Here is a 22,939-nt window from a genome sequence, read left to right on the forward strand (position 1 = left end):
CCCGCTTGGCACACCTTCCTCATTCCTGAAGAAGGGCTTATGCCCGAAACGTCGATTCTCCTGCTCCTTGGATGCTGCCTGACCTGCTGCGCTTTTCCAGCAACACATTTTTCACCCAGGATTAGGAATAGTATTGTTAGTATTAAAGCCTTACTGTTATTTGTTCCTGAATAAAATTGCTGCAGTTTGCGTTGGTACCGATCTGTGTGTGTAGTGATTTGACTGTTCTGGTATTGTGGGACACTGGGGTAAGTACATTTATAATCTATTGGTCAAAATGTCTGACAGGTCCAAAAGGGCTTGGACAACAATTGAAACAACGCTAAACTCACATCTCTCACTTTGGTCTGAATGTTCAAGTCAAGTCAAGGATCAATAATCTTATGCAGAGTTTCATTTTTATTTTATTTTTATTTTATTTATTCTTTCATGAGATGTGGATATCACTGGCAAGGCCAGCATTCATTGTCCATCTGTTCAAGTCGGTCTTGAACTGAATGACAGCCAGACTATATCTGAGTGCACTTAAGAGGCAATCACATTGTTGTGGAACTGGAGTCATTTATCGACCAGGCCAGGGAAGGATAGCAGATGTCTTTCCTGAAAGAACATTAGTGAAACAGATGGGATCTTACAGCAATGGACGCTAATTTTATGGTCTCCATTATTGAGACTAGTTTTCAAATCGAAACTTGACTAATTGAATGTGGATTCCACCACTCTGCCGTGGTGAGATCTGAATCTGTGACACTCGAGCATGAACCTTGACCTCTGGATTATGAGAGGAGATGCTGAGAAGGTGGAACCTTCGCCCAGTATTGAACCCACACTGTTAGTGTCACTCTGCATCACACACAAGCAATCTGGAAGGAGTATTTAAAATATAGGGTTCATTTCAGTTGTAATGGCAAAACTTTAACTCACTTATTTTATAATTTTGTGAACAGAAATTAACAAGCAACACATTTTACGTTGTTGAGAATGGGGCTATGCCGAGAACTATCAAAAGATGTAATATCAAGCCTACGTGCCAGGGATCCAGTTTCGATCCTACCCTCAGGCAACTGTCTGGGTGGAGTTTGCACATTCTCCCCATGTCTGTGTGGGTTTCCTCTGGGTGTTCTGGTTTCCTCCCACAGTCCAAAGACATGCAGGTTAGGTGGATTGGCCATGCTAAATTGCCCATAGTGCAGGCTAGGTGGGTAGTCATGGGAAATGCAGGGTTACAGGGATAAATGGGATGCTCTTTGGAGGGTCAGTGTGGACTTGATGGACTGAATGTCCTGCTTCCACACTGTATGGATTCTATGATAAAATTATCTAGTTTCATGTTATTTATAAATATTCAAGAATATCTCAGATCATCGCGGGGTATCTTTGAATTGCTAAGAATAGAATATCCAACAATATCTAACAATAGACATTTTCAAGTTTTACCTTCAAGCCTCAAGCAAGTCAGATACCTTTTCCTTAGTGGGAGAAAATATCTCTTCAGAAGCATGATCTGACGGTTCCTCATCCTTCCAGTAAAATTCCACTGAACTGAAAGAAGCTCCTATTTATATTCTCCTGCTTTCTAATTGTCTGATCTTTTAAATTCGATGTGATGCTGCATCATTTGACACTGTCCCCTAATTATATGGCCATTATTCCTTTATAAAATTGTGAGATTTATTTGTGATACTTTATGTTCCTTTCATATTGCCCTCATTTCTTTTCGTCTTAAAATAATCCTTCAGTAAAATGTTATCAGTACTGTAAATTTCCTTCTCTGTCTTTGTGAGTGTTGACTTATCCTAGTTTCCAATGGTATTCGTATGGTAAGGATCTTCGCCATCTATTATCAGTTGAATTGTACTAGTATTCCAGCAAGAATTAATATGTTATTTTCACACCAATGATGTAGTCATTTTTCTTTCTAGGTCTCTTGTTGTTGATTAAACTGTGTTTTATCCCTTCCTGTTATCTGTGCTTAATTAACAATTTTTGTGTTTCATTGCCATGTCCCAATCTAATTTCAAAGTGGATCTTCCGAGCTTATCCTGCTAATGGTGATGATGTCTGTAATGGTTAATTCCTCCATGAATCTCTATCTTTAAATGTTTTTAGATTGATGCGTCTCCTATCTAATTAGTTACGCTGACTGCTTAAACTGACCTGTAATTCTATCCTGGTATCACTGGATATTTTGCTGTGAGTGAAGAGGTTGGTTCTGGATCTGCAGCTCTCAGGGCACATGAGGAAGGCCCTCCCATGAGGTGGTGGAATCTCAAGTTCCGAATTTTACTTCCTTCTCTGTGCCGCTCAGTTTGGACACAAAGCGCGATTACAGCTTGATGGACAAGTCATTAATGTAAACACTGCCATACTTCGAGTAATAAAGATGTATAGCACGGAAACAGACCCTTCAGTCCAACCCATCCATGCCGACCAGATATCCCAACCCAATCTCGTCCCACCTGCCAGCACTCGGCCCATTTCCCTCCAAACCCTTCCTATTCATATATTCATCCAGATGCCTTTTATTGTTGCAATTGTACGAGCCTCCAGCACATCCTCTGGCATCTCATTCCATACACGTACCACCCTCTGCATGAAAAAGTTGCCCCTTAGGTCTCTTTTATATCTTTCCCCTCTCACCCTAAACCTATGCCCTCTAGTTCTGGACTCCCCCAGCCCAGGGAAAAATCTTTGCCTATTTATCCTATCCATGCCCCTCATGATTTTGTAAACCTCTATAAGGTCACCCCGCAACCTCTACACTGCAAGGAAAACAGCCCCAGCCTGTTCAACCTCTCCCTATAGCTCAAATCCTCCAACCCTGGCAACATCCTTGTAAATCTTTTCTGAACCCTTTCAAGTTTCACAACATCCTTCCAATAGGAAGGAGACCAGAATTGCACACAATATTCCAACCGTGGTCGAACCAAAGTCCTGTACAGCAGCAACATGACCTCCCAACACCTGTACTCAATACTCTGACCCCTTGTGGCACTCCACTGGTCACAGGCCTCCAGTCTGAAAAACAACCCTCCACCACCACCCTCCGTCTTCTACCTTTGAGCCAGTTCTGTTCAGGGAGAGCTTAGAATGTATTGGTCATGTTTACAGTGTCTTCATTTAGAGAGCTGGCCATTTGAAAGTTGAGAAATTGGCACTAGAGAGGAAGATACCTTTCAGCATCTGGAGACAGTATTGAGTAGGCCATTCAGCCCTTTGCGCATGCTCTTGCCTCATGGCTAGTGCTCTATTCAATGCCATATTCCTGCGTTCTTTCCAAACCCCTTTAAAATCTTCAGTGACTTGGCCTCCACAGTTTTCTGTGGTAGAGAATTCCGTAAGTTCACTGCCCTTTGACTGAAGAAACTTGCCTCATCTCAGTTCTAACTAATTCTATCCTGTATCCTGAGATTGTGTCCCCTGGGTCTGGACTCCCCAGCCAAAGGGAACACATTCTCCCTGCAGCTAGCTTGTACAGCCCTCTTAGAACTTTATACGTTTCAATCAGATCTACTCTCATCGTTCTGAACTCAATTGATTGGGCCTGATCCCAAGAGGGGTTGCAGGAGAGTTTCCTGAATGGTTGTGGACTGGCTTCAATAGGACACTGGTGTTTGATAGACTTCCCACTGAATCTGGAGATTGTTGAGGAGGGGTTGGAATTTCTCTGATGTTCATCAGTGTAACTGATACACAGTCCAGGTCTGTCTGCAGTATAGGAATGTAATGACGTCATAATCCACCCTGATAGTTACATAAACGCAGTAATAACTCAGATCCCAGAATAAGACCTGGCTTGATAGATCACAAGTATAATTTTTTTCACTTGTGTAATTACAAAAGCAGAGTATCTGGCAGTTATCATGTTGTTGCTATGGGGACACTAATATGTGGTCTACTTCTTGCATTCACTTTCAAAACATCCCCACCCACTGGGCCACCACATTTGATAGATATGAGAAGACAGGGAAGTAGAATTGAGCACCCAACCAGATGAGACTTGATCTTCTTGGATAGAATCATAGAATCCTACAGTGTGGAAGCAGGCCATTCAGCCCACATCAAGCAAGCGCAACCCAACTTAACAATATTGGAATTCATTGTACAACAGTAAAGAGCTTGGTCTTTGCTATTGATACTCGTTGATTGTAATGGTCACCCAGTTAATATGTGTGTTGCCTTATCTGGATGCTCCTCCCTGCAAAATGACTATATAGTTCATTCAGAAATTGCTGTTCCAGAGAAGACTGTAAACTCATGTCTCTGTGCACATGTGCGATCATTCTCTCTCTATCCAGGGCCTGGAATAAAGATGAAGGAGGTGAAACTATATTGTGTCTCTGAGCGTTTTGCTTTGACTGAGAGCGGGAAACAGGATGACAGCAGGACCTTGTCAAAGGCCTTGCTGAAATCCATATAAACTACCTGATCTACACACATGGTCACCTCTTGAAATATTCCACCAGATTTGTTAGGCATGATGTCCCTCTGAGAAAGCCATGCTGACTATCCCTGATCAAACCTTGCCTCTCTAAATGGAGATTAATTCTCTCCTTCACTATTTTCTCCAATAATTTCCTGAACAGTCATGTTAGAGTCACAGGTTTATAGTTCCCTGGCCTATCTCTACTACCCTCTTGTAAAGTGGAGCCATTAGCTGTTCTCCAGTCCTCTGGTACCTCCCCTGTGTCCAGAGACAATTTAAAATATTGGGTCAGTGCCCCTTGTAATTTCCTCCCTCACCTCCCACAATAGTCTGGGGTATAAGTCACCTGGAGCTGGGGGTTTGTTCACATTTGAACCTGAGAAAATGCCCATTTCTTCCTCGCTTCTTTATCAATCTGCCCATCGTTTTGTATCCTCCTTCTCCCAAGTAATGGCAGATGTGAAATATTCATTTAACATTCTTCAAACGTCCCCTGCTTCACACACCACAGAGTGTGGCATCAAGGAGTCGGAGCTAAACTGGAACCGATGAGAAACAGGGGGCAAAGTCTCTGCTGATTCAACTGTTTCTTCAATGACCTTCCCTCTATCATGAGGTCAGAAACAGGGATAATCGCTAATGTTCAGCACCATTCGCAACTCCTCAGGTACTGAAGCATTCAAATGCAACAAGACCCTGGACACTATCCAGGTTTGGGCTGACAGCTGGTGAGTAACATTCATGCCACACAAATGTCAGGCAATGGCCATCACCAATAAGAGACCACCACCCATCAGACCATAAGACATAGGAGCAGAAATTAGGCCATTCAGCCCATCAAATCTGCTCTACCATTCCATCATGGCTGATAGGTTTCTCAACCCCATTCTCCCACTTTCTCCCCATAACCTTTTATCCCGTTTACAATCAAGAACCTATCTGTCTCAGTCTTCAATATACTCAATGACCTAACCCCCACAGCCTTCTGTGGCAATGAATTTCATAGATTCATCACTCTCTGGCTGAAGACGTTTCTCCTTATCTCCGTTCTAAAAGGTCTTCCCTTTACTCTAAGGCTGTGCCCTTAAGTCCTAGTCTCTCCTACCAATGGAAACATCTTCCCAACATCCACTCTGTCCAGACCGTTCAATATTCTGTATGTATCAATCAGATTCCCCCCTTATCCTCCTAAACTCAGTCAAGTATAAACCCAGAGTCCTCAAACATTCCTCATATGTTAAGCTGATCATCCCTGCGACAATTCTCGTGAATCTCTCTGAACACATTCCAAGGCCAGTACATCCTTCCTGAGATATGGGGCCCAAAACTGCGCACAACACTCCAAATGTGGCCAGACCATTCAATGGTGTTACCATCACTGAATCTCCCAGTATCAACATCCTTGGGGTTACCAATGACTGGAAACTCAACTGCCGCATAAACACAGTGGCTACAAGAGCAGGTCAGAGGCTGGGAATATTCTGGTGAGTAACACACCTGACCCCCCAAAGCCTCTCCACCATCTACAAGGCACAAGTCAGGAGTGTGATGGAATACTCACCACTTGCCTGGATGGGGGCAGCTCCAACAACACTCAAGAAGCTTGACACCATCCAGGACAAAGCAGACTGCTTGATTGGCACCACATCCATAAACATCCACTCCCTCCATCACTGATGCTCAGAAGCAGCAGTATGTACTTTCTACAAATTGCACTGCAGCAATTCACCATAGATCCTTGGACAACATCTTCCAAACTCACAACAACTTCAATCTAAAAGGACAAGGGCAGCAGATAAATGTGAACACCACCATCTACAAGTTCTCCTCCAAGCCACTCACCATCTTGACTTGGAAATATTCCTTCACTGTTGCTGCGTCAAAATCCTGAAATTCTCTCCCTAAGGGCACTTTGGGTCAGCCCACAGCCGATGGACTGCAGCGGTTCAAGAAGACAGCTCACCATCACCTTCTCAACGAGCAAGAAGGTTAATGAATATTGGCCCAGACAATTTAATTATGCAGAAAGGCATAATTAAAATGCTCCCCAGATTTACGTCCGGCATTGTTGGACCTTCAACACATTGATCTAAAAGTTGTCTTAAATGCTTCCCTCCCTACCCTTTATACCATTGTTTTCCCAACTTATAATCAGTTAATTATTGAACTCCCTTAATATAGTTGCCCTATTATTCCCTAAACAGCTGCTTATCCATTACTTGCTGACAATTTGAGGATTCATAACACACTCCCGGGGGGTTTGACTGCCCCCTTTTTATTCTTAAGCTCGACTCACAAAGCATCATTTGCGGACCCTTCCAAGATATTGTCCCTCCTTACTACAGTGACTGACTCCCTAACTGATAACATGAAACAACCTTCTTTTTACACTCTTCCCTGACCTTCCTGAAGATCCTATGTTCCGGAATGTTGAGATGCCTCTCATTACCAGTGAGAGCTCCGACTTCAGATGTTATGGGAAAGGAAGGTCACTGTCAAGGCGGCTGGAAATGGTTGGATGATGAGATCATTAAAAAAAAACGTAAAAACAGAAGAAGGCCAGTTGGCCCCTCTAGGCTGCTTCGCCCATTCAGTCAGATCATGGCTCATCTGATGGTGGCCTTGGCTCCAACTCCGTGCTTCCATCAGCCTCCTGTAGATCAAAACTCCATCTTCTTTGAATCGATTTGATGATCCAGCCTCCAATGCTGTCTGGTGAAGCCTACCGACCCTCTTGAGAGAAGGAATTCCTCCTCCTCTACTCAGATCAGAGGAAAGTCACCTGTACCACGTATTCAAAAAGAATGGGTACCCAATGAACACAGTCTGCCAATTTCTCAGCAACAAACCCAAACGAACCCTAGCCACTCTCCCCTACATCAAAGACATCTTGGAAATGACTGCCAGACTCCTTAACATCATGACAGCCCACTAACCCACCAACACACTAAAACAGCAGCTAATGAACTTGAAAGACCCTATACAGACAGCAAGCAAAACTAATGGCTTTTACAAAATATCATAACAAGCACAACATTGGACAAACAGGCAGAAAACTAGCCACCAGGATACATGAACACCAACTAGCCACAAAACGACATGACCTACTCTCACTAGTATCCTTACATACAGATGAGGAAGGACACCACTTTGACTGGGACAACACATCCATCATAGGACAAGCCGAACAAAGACATGCACAAGAATTCCTAGAAGCATGGCATTCCAGCCGGAACTCTATCAATAAACACATCAAGTTAGACCCTATCTACCACCCCCTGAGAAAAAGAACAGGAAATGACTTCACCACAGGAAATGACATCACCAACCCAAAGAAGCCCCAACATATAAACAGAAAGCAGGAATTATCAGCAGTGCTTCACCTGAGGCCCACTGAAGATGTTATCTAGTAAGGTGACGAAATGTCTGGAAATGAACCTTCCAGCTCAGCCAGCAAATCTACATTCTCCTCTACATTTGAAATGGGAGCTCCCAGGTGTAAGCTCCCTGTGGGAGCTAACAAATACTCAACACCTACTCTATCAAAGCCCCTCAGAATCTTATAGTATTCAATAAGATCACCCCATTCTGCTCAATTCCAATGGATACAGGCCCAATCTATTCAACCTTTCCTCATAAAGACAAACGTTTCCATGCCAGGAATCAGTTTGATCTGCTTCAAATGTAATTATGACCTTTCTGAAGGAAGGAGATCAAAACTACACACCATCCTTAAGATGTGGTCCCACTGATGTTCTGGACAGTTGGAGGAAACCTTGACTAGTTTTACATTCCATTTTTCTTTGCAATGAAGACCAACATTCCATTCGCCTTCTGAAGAACCTGCTGCGCCCCTACATTTTGTGATTCTGAACCAGACCACCCAAAGCTCTCTGTCCACAAGGACGGGCCGTTGTGTGAATTCAGGGGAATGATAACGAACCCTATCAGAACGGATTGTCAGGCAGCAAAAGGCCACCAGTGGGGTCCTGAGGGAGCAGTGGTGGTGCTTCATTGGTCGAGAAGGTGGACAGGGATACACAATGATGGAGGTGCCTCAATGGAGTAAGGCATTTTCAAACTCTCCTGTCTAAAACAGACAAGCGCACTCCAATCCACACAATGGCCTCACCAAGCAAACAGTGGCTTTTAAATGACCAAAACCTCGATTTACGTAGCAGCAGGTTAGAATTTCATCCCAAGCTTTAGCCCATTTGGTAACATTCTCAACTTGTGAATCAGAAGGTTTTTAGGATGTGTGCAGATAGCCGACACTGCGGGACTGCAGCTTTGTCATGGGCACTGCCTTCCTGCGCCTTACGGGGCTATCTATCTGTCTGAATTCTGTTTGTGAATCTCTCCTGTTTTATAAAATGGCACATTCTTCAGCTTACAGCAAACGATGCCATGGGAAACTTGCTAGGATGTTAAATAATTCATGTTCAGACCCATGCAGGATCATTAAATCCAAAATGAAGTGAAGAATGAATTGGAGATGATTAGTTACGCATAGTGGATAAAAGGTTAGGGTTTGAGTCATTGAAATCCACTTGGGATCCTATTAATAGGTGGCAGGTTTTCACAATGCATCATTCTTATTCCTGCTCATTAAGACGAAGGATGCCAATTAAGGAGCGGGGCGGGAAGGGGGTGTGGAGGGTGACTGGAGGGTTGGACAACTGACCCCAATCAAATTAGACAAGACAGCGCAGTGACTCAACTCAGCTTGTGGTGAACTCGTTTCCTAACTCCTCGTCTCACACACACACCCACCTCGGCCCTATCCTACTCCTGTCGGGAATGAATGTACAGGGCAGTGGAGGAACATGATCGAGGGCGTATGTCCCCAACCAGATGGCTGCGTGTGTTGTTTGCCAAGGCTGCCCATTGCTGAGCTCCATCTGTCATTACTGGCTTCTTGACATCCTCTCCTGTCGATGGCTCCTTCACATATCACAGAATATGCTGACCTTGGATTGGTGATTTAAAAAGGCAGCACAGCACTCAATGCAGCTTTCACTATCACAGTGCTGGAAATTACACAGGTCAAACCTGTGGTTAAAAAACAGCAGTAAAACGTTTTCAAGACAAGAGTTTCCATCATCAACTGCTTGCTGGTTTGTATACGTTTATTGTGAGCATTCCAAACTGGGCCAGTATTTATTGCCCGTCCCTAATGTGAGGACAAAGGTGGGGGTGAACTGCCTTCTTGAGCCGCTGAAGTCCATGTGCTGTATGGAGACCTGCAATGCCCTTCGGGAAGGATCTTCAGATATTTGACCCAGTGACATTTCCAAGTCAGGATGGTGAGGGGCTTGGAGGGGTATATGGAAGGTGACTGTATTTTCATGTCCATATAGCCCTTGTATAAACATATGAACACACAGCTAGTAAAGATGAAGGATTTCGATGGAGCAGCAATGAGTTTCTGCAGGGCATCTTGTAGATAGTAAACACTGCTGCTACTGAGCACCGGTGGGGGGAGGGAGAGGATGTTTGTGGATGTGGTGCCAATCAAGTGGGTCACTTTGTCCTGGTTGGTGTCAAGCTTCTTGAGTGTTGTTAGAGCTGCACCCATCCAGGCAAGTGGGGAGTATTCCATCACACTCCTGATTTGTTCCTTATAGATGACGAGACAGGCTTTGGGGAGCCAGGAGGTGAGTGATTCACTGCAGTATTCCTAGCCTCTGACCTGTTCTTGTATTTTTGTGGCAAATCCAATTGAGTTTCTGGTCATTGGTAACCCCCAGGATGTTGACAGTGGGGGATTCAGTGAATTGAATTTCAAAGGGCAGGGGATAGATTCTCTCTTACTAGTGATAATCATTGCCTGAAATTTGTGTGGCGTGAATGTTAATTGCCAATTGTCAGCCCAAGCCTGGATATTGTCCAGATCTTGTTGTATTTGAACATGGACAACTTCAGTGTCTGAGGAGTTGTGAATGGTGCTGAACATTGTGCAATCATCGGCGAACATCCCCACTTCTGACTTTATGACAGAGGGAAGGTCATTGATGAAGCAGCTGAAGATGGTTGGGCCTAGGACACTACCCTGAGGGACTCCTGCAGAGATGTTCTGGAGCTGAGATGATTGACCTCCCACAACCACAATCATCTTCCTATGTGTTAGGTTTGAATTAACCACCGGAGACTTTATCCCCCCAATTCCCAATGAGGCAGGCTTTGCTCTGGCTCCTTGATGCCAAACGCGGTTAAATGTGGCTTTGAGTTCAAGGTCTGTCACTCTCACGGCATTTCAGACATTCAGCTCTGTTGTCCAGGTTTGAACCAAGGCTGTAATGAGGTCAGGAGCTGAGGGGCCCTGGTGGAACCCAAACTGGGCATCACTGAGCAGGGTTAAAAAATGTGGCACTGGAAATGCACAGTAGGTTAAGCAGCATCTGAGGAGCAGGAGAATCCGATGTTTTGGGCATTATCCCAACTGTCCAACTCGGCACTGCCCTCTTGAACTGTCCCAACTGTCCAACTTTCTTCCCACCTATCCACCTACATCTACCAATTGCCTTCCCAGCCCCCTTCACCCCTCAGCCCTCCACCATCCCACATTCCTGATGAAGGGCTTATACTTGAAACATCCGTTCTCCTGCTCCTGGGAAGCTGCCTGACCTGCTGTGCTTTGCCAGCACTAGAATTTTGGACTCTGATTCTCCAGCATTTGCAGTCCTCACTTTCTCCTAGTCACTGGGAGGTTATTGCTGAGCAGGTGCTGCTTGATAACACTGTGGATGACACCTTCCATCACCGATAGGCTGATGGGGCAGCAATTGGCTGGGTTGGATTTGTCTGGCTTTCTGTGTACTGGATATATTTGGGCAATTTTCCACATTGTCGGGTTGATGCCAGTGTTGTAACTGTATGGGAACAGCTTGGCTAGGGGAGCAGCAGGTTCTGGAGCACAAAACTTCAGTACTATTTTGGAATATTGTCAGGGCCCATAGCATCTATAATATGCAGTGTCTCCAACTTTTTCTTGATATCATATGGAGTGAATTGAATTGGCTGAATCCTGGTATTGTAGTGTTGGGGACCACTGGAGGAGGCTGAGATGGATCATCCACTTGGCACTGAAGATTGCCTGTGTGTGTATCAGCCTTATCTTTTGCCCTGAATATGAGGATAGTTGAGGACATCTTCCTCCTGTCAGTTGTTGCTATGTCCCCCACCACTCCTGTACAACATGCAGATCTAATATAAAAGTCAACTTATCAACAAATGGCAACAATAACACTTTATCCGAAATAAAAGCCTCCATTGTACATCCATTTTACCATGTAACAGGTTCACAGCGGATGCCATTTCCCTAGCCCCGCACTCATCCCTGGAACATCTGGGAAACAATGACACCTGTTCACTGACTACAGCTCTGACTTCAACACCATAATCCACCCCAGACTGATCTCAAAACTCCCAGCTCTCAGCTCCACCCTCTGCAACTGGATCCTCAGCTTCCTGACCCACAATCAGTGAAGTTAGACACTAGCACCTCCTCCATGATAACCATAAACACTGGAGCCCCTGCAAGGATGTGTCCTCAGCCCCCTACTATACTCCCTGTATACCCATGGCCACGTAGCCAAATTCCGCATGAACGCCATCTACAAATTTGCTGATAACACTACTGTGGTAGCACAGATGTCAAACAAGAACAAGTCAGAGGAGATAGTGGGCTTGGTGATGTAGTGCAATGAGAACTACCTCTCTCCCAGCAAAACTAAAAAACTGATCATTTCCCTGGGGTCGGGGAGTCCTGAACTGGAGGGCATAGGTTTAGGGTGAGAGGAAAAAGATATAAAAGAGACCTAAAGGGCAACTTTTTCACACAGAGGGTGAAAAAGCTGCCAGAGGGTGGAATGAGCTGCCAGAGGAAGTGGTGGAGGCTGGTACAATTGCAACATTTCAGAAGCATTTGGATGGGTATATGAATAGGAAGGGTTTGGAGGTATATGGGCCGGGTGCTGGCAGGTGGGTCTAGATTGGGTTGGGATATCTGGTCGGCGTGGACGGGTTGGACCGAAGGGTGTGTTTCTGTGCTGTAGTGTCTATGACTCTATGACTTCAGAAAGAAAGGAGGAGAACGCAACCCTCCATCTACAACAATGGAGCAGAGGTTGAGAGGGTGGAGAGGGTCAGGTTCCTCGAAGTGACAATAACCAGTAACCTGTCCTGGACTTCCCATATAGATGTGGTGGTCAAGCAGGCATAACAACACCTCTTCTTCATCAAGCAACTCAGGAAATTCAGCATGTCCATAGGGACCCTAACCAACTTTTACAGATGCATCATTGAAAGCATACTGTCCCGGTGCATAATAGCAACTACTCTGCCCAGGACCATAAGAAACTACAGAAAGTTGTGTGTACAGCCTAGACCATTACCGAAGCCAATCTCCCATCCATGGACTCCATTTACATGGCTTGTTGCAGTGGAAAGACTGCCAATATCATTGAAGACCCATCCCTCCCCGGTAATGCTCTTTGACAACCTCTTCCATCAGGCAGAAGATACTGAAGCCTGAACACACACACCAACAGGTTCAGGAACAGCTTCTTCCCAGCTACTATTAGACTGATGAATGGAGCTCTCTAACTTCAAATAATACTGATCTTGTTAACGCTGACCTTACCTAGCATACGCCCTGTGTGATGTACCCTGTGCGCTCCTATCTAGTGTTTTTCGCTCTATGACCTGTGTGTTCTTGCTTACTATGATCTGCCAGTACTGCTCACAAACAAAGCTTTTCACTGTACTTAGGTACATGTGACAATAAATCAATCAAATTAAATCTCTCTTCTTGTGCTGTGAATGTAGGGAGTCTCACACATCTTCACAGCAAGGGAGAAATGCACTGTATTCAAAAGTTATTTCACTGACAAAAAACTAATTTTTCAGTAATGGGGATCTCACAGGGTTAACATTAATTTAACTCTGAGATATGGCCTTAATTTCAGCGTGAGACAGCTGTGGTAACCGTTCTCCGGTCCTCTGCCAATTGTAATCACTCTCAATGAAATGAGTTTGGGGCGTCTCAATCCCCTTCTTTAATGGATCCGCTGCCCAGGGTTTAGCAACTACTGAATTAACAATGATTGATGGGAAACTGGCAAAATCCCATCCAGCGAACCCTTCTGGACTGCGCGCAATGGAATTGTCGCACTGGTGGACTGTAATTCATACTTAGGATATTTAGATTGATTGACATAACATGTTCTCACGAGTGTGTGACAGACAGTAAGGTTGGTGTGTGAACGAAGACTGTTTACGTGCAAGAAGTAAAGCTAGTTCAATAGGGAGCTTCAATCAGCCAAATATCACTTGGGAATAATATGTGGTTCAGACGCTGAGTCGATAAACATACTGACGACCGCTTTCTAATCTAACGCATCAAGGGAGCGCCAGAGGCGAGGTACATCTTGACTTAGTAATAACAAATGGCCCAAATAAAATCAAGGAATGGGAGATCACAGCTCTTTAAAAGTTGCAAGTTATTCTATTGTTACATGATCTGAGATTTACAAGCGCTGTGTTCCAGGGGCTCACTGCAAGATTTGAAAAGGGTTGAGTTGACAAAGACGGAATAAAGCATGTGTGGAGGCCGGGCAACAACCACTGAACGGTATGGGCAGCACGATGGCTCCAAGTGCCAGGGACCTGGGTTCGATCCCACCCTCAGGAGACTGTCTGTGTGGGGTTTGCACATTCTCCCCGTTTCCTCCCACGGTCCAAAGGTGTGCAGGTCAGATGGATTGGCCACGGGAAATTGTCCCATGGGGTCCAGGGTTGGGTGGATAAGCTGTGGGAATGCAGGGTTTACAGGGATAGATTGGGGGAGGGGGGGAGAGGCAGGTCTGGGTGGGATGCTCTTTGGAGGGTTGGTGTTGACTTGATAAGCCAGAATGGACTGTTCCCAGTCTATAGGGATTCTGTAGAAACTTCTCAGCTGCTGAGAATAACTGGAAGTCCCTTTAAAAGTACGCAGTGCTGATCTAGTAAATACATTGGGAGAAAGCATCTCTATATTCCAGACACCATAAAATGACCAGAATAGTAACTTGGAGGATATTTGTAACTGTGGGGTATGGTGTACAACCTGACCTGGGGTGCCCGGCAGAAGTAAGGCTGATAGAGTGTATTTAAAAACAGAATTTCAAATAATGATGGGACAGCTTAAAACAATGGAGTGAAATGTCCTTCATCAGAAGTGAAAACTGAAATGGGGGAGGTGACGGCCTAGCGGTGCTGTCACCTGACTGTTAATCCACAGCCCCAGGAATGTCCTGGGGACAGGATTTTAAATCCCACCATGGCAGGGGGTGAAATTTGTATTCAATTAAACAAATCTGGAATTATGGGTCTAAGTTCATTGATCTGCCCCTCTGGTTCACTAATGTCCTTTAGGGAAATGTAACTCCAGACCCACAGCAATGTGGTTGACTCTTAACTGAGCCCTGGACAACTCGGGGTGGGGCATTACTACTGGTCTAGCCAGCGACATCCTCATCCTGTGAATGAATAAACAAAAAGGTGTTGTTCGACAACCCCTTAGTACAAGATAATGCAACATCTGTAAAGATATTGGCTGTGAGATTCTATAGGGAAGTATTGGAATTTCTGTCAGGCTTAAAACCAGACAAATCCCCTGGCCCAGATGGATTGCATCCCAGGCTATTGTGGAAGGTGAGGTAAGAAATTGCAGGGGCTCTGATACAAGTCTTTAATTCCTCCCTGGCTACAGGGGAAGTGTCAGATATGGAGGGCAGCTCATGTGGTTCCACTTTATAAGAAGGGCAGTAGAGAGGCTCCAGGAAATTACAGACTGATGAGTCTCACATGGGAAACTACTGGAGAAAATTCTGAAGGAATGAATTAATACTGACTTGGAAAAGCATGGGTTAATTAAGGAGAGTCAGCGTGGCTTTGTCACAGAGTGGTCAGGCCTAACAAATTTGTTAGAAATTTTTGAAAGTGTGATCAAGTATGTGGGAAGTTCAGTTTATGTAGTTTCTATGGATTTTAGAAAAGCTTTTGGCAAGGTCCCACATGGGAGACTGACTGAGAGGGTTAAAGCGCATGGAATTGTGGGAAACTTGACGAGATGGATCAGAAACTGACTTAGCAATAAGACACAAAGGGTAGTGGTAGAAGGTTGTTTGGGTGATTGGAGGCCGGTGTCCAGCAGTGTACCATAACGATCACTCCTGGGACCTTTAGCGTTTGTATACATACATCAATGAGTGAGATGAAAATGTGAGGGGAATGTTAAGCAAATTTGCCAATGACACCAAGACTGGTCAGGTGGTTAATAGTGAAGAAAATAGCTGGAGGTTAGGGGAAGAAATAGATTGGTCAGTTAGAAGGGCAGGCCAGTGGCAGATGGTATTTAACCCAGAGGTGGTGGTACACTTAGGAAGAAAAACAAAATGAGGGAGTATTTAATGAATGTCAGGACACTGGGAGCTTAGAGAAATAGAGAGATCTTGGGGTAATTATTCACACATCCATGAAGTCAGCAGAGTATGTGACTAGGATAGTTAAGAAGGCATTTGGGACACTTGCTTTCATCAGTTGTGGCGTAGAGTGTAAGAGCAAGGCCCCAATTGGAATACCGTGTGCAATTCTGCTTGCCTCACTAGTAGAAGGATGTTCCAGCACTAAAGGGGCACAGAGGAGATTCTCCAGAATGTTGCCTGGGACAGAGAAATTGAGCTATAAGGAGAGACTAAACAGGCTTGGATTGTTTTCGTTAGAAAAAAGTGAGGACTGCGGATGCTGGAGATCAGGGTCGAAAAGTGTGGTGCTGGAAAAACACAGGAAGTCAGGCAGCATCCAAGGAGCAGGAGAGTTGATGCTTCGGGCTACCATCGGCCAACAGTCAAACCCCACCACCAGAGATATATTTCCCTCCCCACCCCATCTGCATTCTGCAGAGACCATTTGCTCCACGACTCCCTCATTAAGTCCATGCCTTCCCCCCCCCCCCCACCAACCCACCCTCCACACCCAGCACCTTCCCTTGCCATCGCAAGAGATGTAAAACCTGCGCCCACACCTCACCCCTCACCTCCATCCAAGGCCCCAAAAGAGCCTTCCACATCCACATCTGGCAGAGATTTGCCTGCACCTCCAAACACCTCATCGACTGTGTCCATTGCTCTTGATGTGGTCTCCTCTGCACTGGGGAGACAGGACTCCATCTCTGGGACACATGCACCAAAAACACCTCACTGCCCTTTGGCCAAACACTTCAACCCCCCTCCTCCCACTCCGCCAAGAACATGCAAGTCCAGGGCCTCTTCCACTGCCAAATCCAAGCCACCTGATGCCTGGAGGAAGAACACCTCATCTTCCGCCTTCAGACCCTCCAACCAGGTGGCATCAGCATCGACTTCACTCATTTCCAAATCTCCCCCCACCATCTCATCCCAGATCCAAATCTCCAACTCGGCACCGCCCTCTTGACCTGTCTTACCTGTGCATCTTCCTTCTCACCTATCCGCTCTACCCTCTCCTCCGACCCATCACCATCTACATTTACCTATCGCCTTCCTAGCTACCTTCTGCCCACTCCCACCCCCACAGCCCCTCCTATTTATCTCTCAGTCCCCTTCCCCCATCACACATTCCTGATGAAGGGCTTATGCCTGAAATGTTGACTCTCCTGTTCCTCCGATGCTGCCTGACACGCTGCGCTTTACAACACACTTTTCGACTTCGTTTTGTTCAGAACAGAGAAGTCTCAGGGGTGAACAGGATTGAGGTGTGTAAGATGGTGAGGGGTGTGGGCAGGGTGAATACAGAACAGCTGTTCCCCTTGGTTGAGGGGTCAGTCATCAGGGGCGTAGTTTTAGGGTAAGGGGCAGGAGATTCAGGGAGGATTTGGGGAAAAACATTTTCACTCAGCGGCTGGTGGGAATCGGGAATGCACTGCCTAGGAAGGTAATGGAGGCTGGAAACCTTATAACCGTTAAGAAATATTTGGATGAGCATTTCAAATGTCATAACATTCAAGGATATGGGACAAGTGCAGAAAATTGGCATTGGTGCAACTTTACTGGTTGTTATAGTCAGTGCAGCCTCGATAGGCCAAAGGGGCTTTGTGAATCTATAAAAATCTCATTTGTCCTTCTGTCCATCGAGCTGATTGCAGCTTCCTCCACAATAGCCTACATTTCAAATGTGTTTTTTCTTCAAAGTTCAGCAGTCACATACACAGTATGCATCAACCCATATTTGCGGATTGAGGACTGGACTGTATGTATATATCAGCCATTCTTGTCACATTACTCTTGAGTATATGAAGTGGATCGAGTGATGCAGAATGAAATGAGCCAAAAACTTGAGAGAGCTGTCTGATTTCAGGCTTTCCAAACCCTCAGTTGCCTCCATGTCTAATGTCTCCCTGAGAGGTTGGGCATCCCAGCATTAACCGGATTCTCTCCTACCCACAGTTGCTGCTACCTACTCTGTATGTGCGTGTGTGAGTGTGTGTGTTTGTGTGTGTGAGAGAGACTGTGTGTGTGTGCCTGTGAATGTGTATGTGTGTGTCTGTGTACGTGTGTGTGTCTGTGTATGAGTGTGTGTGTGTCTGTCTGTACAAAGTTAAAAATCACACAACACCAGGTTATAGTCCAACAGGTTTAATTGGAAGCACTAGCTTTCAGAGCGCTGCTCCTTCATCAGGTGATTGTGTGTGTGTGTGTCTGTGTCTGTGTGTCTCTGTGTATGCGTGTCTTAACATTCAAGAATATATTATGTTTCCTTTTCTGTGTGTGTGTATGTGTAAGTGTGTATGTGTGTGTGTATATGTGTGTTTGTGTATGTGTGTGTCTGTGTGTGTATGTGTATGTGTGTGTGTATGTGTAAGTGTGTGTATCTGTGTATGAATGTGTGTGTATATGCGTATGTCTGTGTGTGTCTCTGTGTGTGTCTGTGTATGTATGTGAGTATGTGTATGTGTGTGTCTTTGTGTGTGTGTATATGTATGTGTGTCTGTGTGTGTATGTGTCTGTGTGAGAGAGAGACCTTCACCCATAGAGAAACTCCAGCTGGTTTTAATCAGATATCCTGAGCTTGTGAAAGGTGAGAAGTAAATGAAAGGTTTTTTTTAACCCTCAGTGTGAATGTTTTATCAGAAATGTTAACCTATTTAAATCAATTGTTTTCATGCCACAGACACACACACACAGACACTTGGTGTGTTGATAAGGTAAGGATTTTCTATTTCTTTTTACCATGTGATGGGTATAAATTTTTCTTTTTTTCCTTTTCCATTTATCTATTATTAGATATTATGGTTGGACTAAGTTAAGATTCAAAATGGCAGGAGATCCCAGAGCCGTGTTATGCTTCTCTTGCTCAATGTGGGAGCTCAGGAATGTGCCTGATGTCCCTGACTCCTTCACCCATTACAGCTCTCATTATATTGCATGATGCCTCTGCAGCTGTGGATGGCCTCGCTTTGGAGCATCTGTGATGCTGAGGGGGCCGTTGATAGCACCTTTAATGAATTGGTCACACCGCACGTTAGGATTGCTGAGGGAGAAAGGGAATGGGTGAACAAAAGGCAGAGAAAGAACAGGAAGGCAGTGCAGGTGTCCCACGTAATCATCTCCCTCCAAAACAGGTACAGGAGAACCTCGATTATCCGAATAACAATTATCCAAAAATCGGATTATCCAAAGGAGATCTCAAGGTCCCGATAGAAACATTACATCAGAGACGTGTCTCCAACACTGATCGTGTCTTTTGTTTACAGTGATTAAATAGGGACCGTCTCCAAATGACTGACCTTCTGCCCTCTCTCTTGCAAGTTTCACAATATCCTTCCTCTGGGAGGGAGACCAGAATTGCACACAAAATTCCAAAAGTGGCCTAACCAATGTCCTGTTCAGCTGCAACATGACCTCTCAACTCCCATATTCAATGTACTGACCAATAAAGGAAAGCATACCAAACACCTTCTTCACTATCCTATCCAGCTGCAACTTCACTTTCAAGGAGCTATGAACCTGCACTCCAAGGTCTCTTTGTTCAGCAGCACTCCCCAGGAACTTACCATTAAGTGTATATGTCCTGCCCTGATTTTCCTTTCCAAAATGCAGCACCTCACATTTATCTAAATTAAGCTCCATCTGCCACGCCTCAGCCCATTGGCCCATCTGATCAAGATCCCGTTGTAATATGAGGTAACCTTCTTCGCTGTCCGCTACACCTCCAATCTTGGTGTCATCTGCAAACTTACCAACCATATCTCCTATGTGCACATCCAATGACAAAAAACAGTGGACCCAGCACCAATCCTTACGACACACCACTGGTAACAGTCCTCCAGTCTGAGAAGCAACCCTCCACCACCACCCTCTGTCTTCTACCTTCAAGCCAGTTCTGTATCCAAATGGCTAGTTCTCCTTGTTTTCCATGTGATCTAACTTTGCTAACGAGTTAACCATGAGGAACCTTGTCGAACCCCCTACTGAAGTCCACATAGATCATGTCCTCCGCTCTGCCCTCATCAATCCTCTTCGTTACTTCTTCAAGAACTTAATTAGGTTAGTGAGACATGATTTCCCACGCACAAAGCCATGTTGACTTTCCCTAATCAGTCCTTGCCTTTCCAAATACATGTAAATCTTGTCCATCAGGATTCCCTCCAATACCTTGCCCACCACTGACGTCAGGCTTACTGGTCTATAGTTCCCTGGCTTGTCCTTACCACCCTTCTTAAACAGTGGCACCACGTTTGCCAACCTCCAGTCTTCTGGTGCCTCACCTGTGACTATTGATGATATAAATATCTCAGCAAGAGGCCCAGCAATCACTTCCCAAGCTTCCCATAGAGTTCGAGGGTACACCTGATCAGGTCTTGGGGATTTATTCACTTTTATGCATTTTAAGATGTCCAGCACCACCTCCTCTGTAATATGGACATTTTTCAAGATGTCACCATCTATTTCCCTACATTCCATATCTTCCATTCTCCACAGTAAATACTGATGAAAAATACTCATTTAGTATCTCCCCCATCGTCTGCGGTTCCACACATAGGCCCACCTTGCTGATCTTTGAGGAGTCCTTTTCTCTCCCTAGTTACCCCTTTGTCCGTTACATATTTGTAGAATCCATTTGGATACTCCCTAACCCTATTTGCCAAAGCTATCTCTTTTTGCCCTCCTTATTTCTCCCTTAATTATACTCCTACTGCCTTTATACTCTTTTAGGGAATCGCTTGATCTATACTGTCTATACCTGACATATAATCTGGAGAAATGTGAGGTTATGTACTTTGGCAGGAAGAATAAAGGAGCTGAATATTATTTAAATGGTGAAAGACTGCAGATGTTCAACTGACTTGCTGATTAAAGTATGCTGCAAGTTTATAACTTTTTTTCCCAATTTCTGTTTGAAGTGTTACCATTTGTCATCATTTTCTTGTCACCTGTAGTTCATTCAATGGCTTGGCTATCTCCTCAGGAAGTGAAATTGTAAAGATGATTCTTTCCAAATTCCTTGCGCATCGTAAGAACTCAACTATTTCAATCCATCTCACAATACATTTGCTATTACATGGAAGCCAAAGACCATTCATCCCCTAAGTCTGGCTGGAAAAGCTTTTCAATTCGTCTTGTACCTCACACCTTTCCCAACAGCCCAGTAAATGTCTCCCCTTTAACTATTTATTCAAACCCTTTCCCTCCTGGGTCTGAGTCTTTCAGGTTGCATGTTCCAAACCCGTGACCAGTGTGAGACACGTTTGATCTCCTGTTACCCATTGCCCTACCCAGCCAGAGGATGGTCATCTCGGAGTATAGCTGCAGTCAGACATTTCCATCAGAAATTACTACCACTCCTTAAAAACTGACAAAACCTCCATCTGAAATTGAAAGCAGCAAGTGATGAAGAAATGCAGGGGGCAAGGCAGACAGCACCTGCAAAGAGAAGAATAGGTTCATGATTTGAGTGGGATCTTCCTTTACAAAATCTATCACTGCATTCTCTATTTTTTTTGGTGGGTAAATTTCAAGTATTGATAGATGCACGTGAATACACCAATACAATAAATCAATAACTAGTTTTGCAATGAATCAGCAATTGTATCATTACAACAGTACTTGTAATGTCACAGAGTTTGTAATATCAAAATAAACAAATGATTGCAATATCACAATCAAATATAATAACATTAAAATATACTAATGGTACAATGAACCAGAGACAGTCATATACCAGTGGTCTAGACTGTAATATTACAATACATCAGATTTGTAATGTTACGTTATACCAATGACATAATTTCACAATGAACGGTGATTGTAATGTTACAGAGAGAAAATGAGGTCTGCAGATGCTGGAGATCAGAGTCGAAAGGTGTCCTGCTGGAAAAGTAGAGCAGATCAGACAGCATATTATGCTCAAAATGTCGACTCCCCTGCTCCTCGGCTGCTGCCTGACCCGCTCTGCTTTGCCAGTGCCACACTTTTCGATTGTAATGGTACAGTGTACAAGAGACTGAGAAAGCTATAGCCTTACAGTTGACACATCTGCTACACACACTAGAACTAAACAGGATATGCAGGAAAGTGCTTGACCACAGCATGGGGAGGGGGGTGGGGGGTGATTTGTTCAGAAGAATTAAGGACATCTGTTCTTGGTGTCAATGGATCAGTGTAAATAAGATGATAATATTTGTTCACTTGTAGAATGTGTGGCAGTACTTCCTTTTGACCCTAAGGGCTAGAAGCTGTGCATATTTTATAGTTGGATGGTGGATAACTGAATTTCTGGTTTATATTGAAGACTTTTAACAAACCTCATACTCAATAGAAAAAGAACTTGTAATTTAATAAGCTGAGAGGAATGTGCATGTTATAGAACAGTCCGTATACATTTCCACACTGAGCAGATTTGAATTTATGAAGCTCAGCTCCCTAATCTCGACTGTTCTGGAATGTGAAAATGTCATTACCCTTTCAGGCTAGGAAAACACAAAGGCTGAAACTGAGATAGTAAGGAAGTTGGAAGATGTTCATGTGTGTGAGAGCGAGAGAAAACATTCTTCTGTAAATTACATTCACTGACCTAAGGGTTCAAGTGACATTGAGAGAGACAGGGAGGGAGAGAGAGTGAGAGAGAGAGAGAGAGGATGGAAGCTGGTGGAATCATTAACTCTTTGTGGTCTGATTTGAGTGTATACTTGCTTGTCATGGATTGAATGTTTGTGTCTTGTTCCCTGGAGCTCGAGATCTGGGAGTGTTATGAATTTAATTTGCATTTTGGGAATCTAAGATGATTTTTAAAAAATGCCATTTTGTAGGATAATGATACGGGACATGTTAGCTGAGCGAGGTTACTTCATGACCTTTTCTACATAGTTTAGACTAGTCTCTTGTTATGATGTCCTGTTAAACGAGAGCTTAAAGGCAATTGGCCATTTGGGTTGGCTTGATCAGGGGTCCCACTTTGATGTGCATGTAGCTTAATCAGTCAAGCGTACTCAGA

The 22,939-nt window shown here is 44.4% G+C and overlaps 1 protein-coding gene across 1 annotated transcript in view; it reads left to right on the plus strand.

The window, feature by feature from the left end:
* poln (polymerase (DNA directed) nu) overlaps window positions 1-22,939 on the plus strand; it is a 319,906-nt gene that overhangs the window by 296,190 nt on the left and 777 nt on the right. Inside the window, exon 25 of the mRNA XM_043704174.1 lies at window positions 18,617-18,650. Within this exon, the coding sequence (XP_043560109.1) occupies window positions 18,617-18,650 (34 nt within the window). The remainder of the gene's footprint in view (window positions 1-18,616; window positions 18,651-22,939) is intronic.

Source organism: Chiloscyllium plagiosum, chromosome 2 (genome assembly GCF_004010195.1).
Source record: "Chiloscyllium plagiosum isolate BGI_BamShark_2017 chromosome 2, ASM401019v2, whole genome shotgun sequence".
Classification (NCBI taxonomy): domain Eukaryota; kingdom Metazoa; phylum Chordata; class Chondrichthyes; order Orectolobiformes; family Hemiscylliidae; genus Chiloscyllium; species Chiloscyllium plagiosum.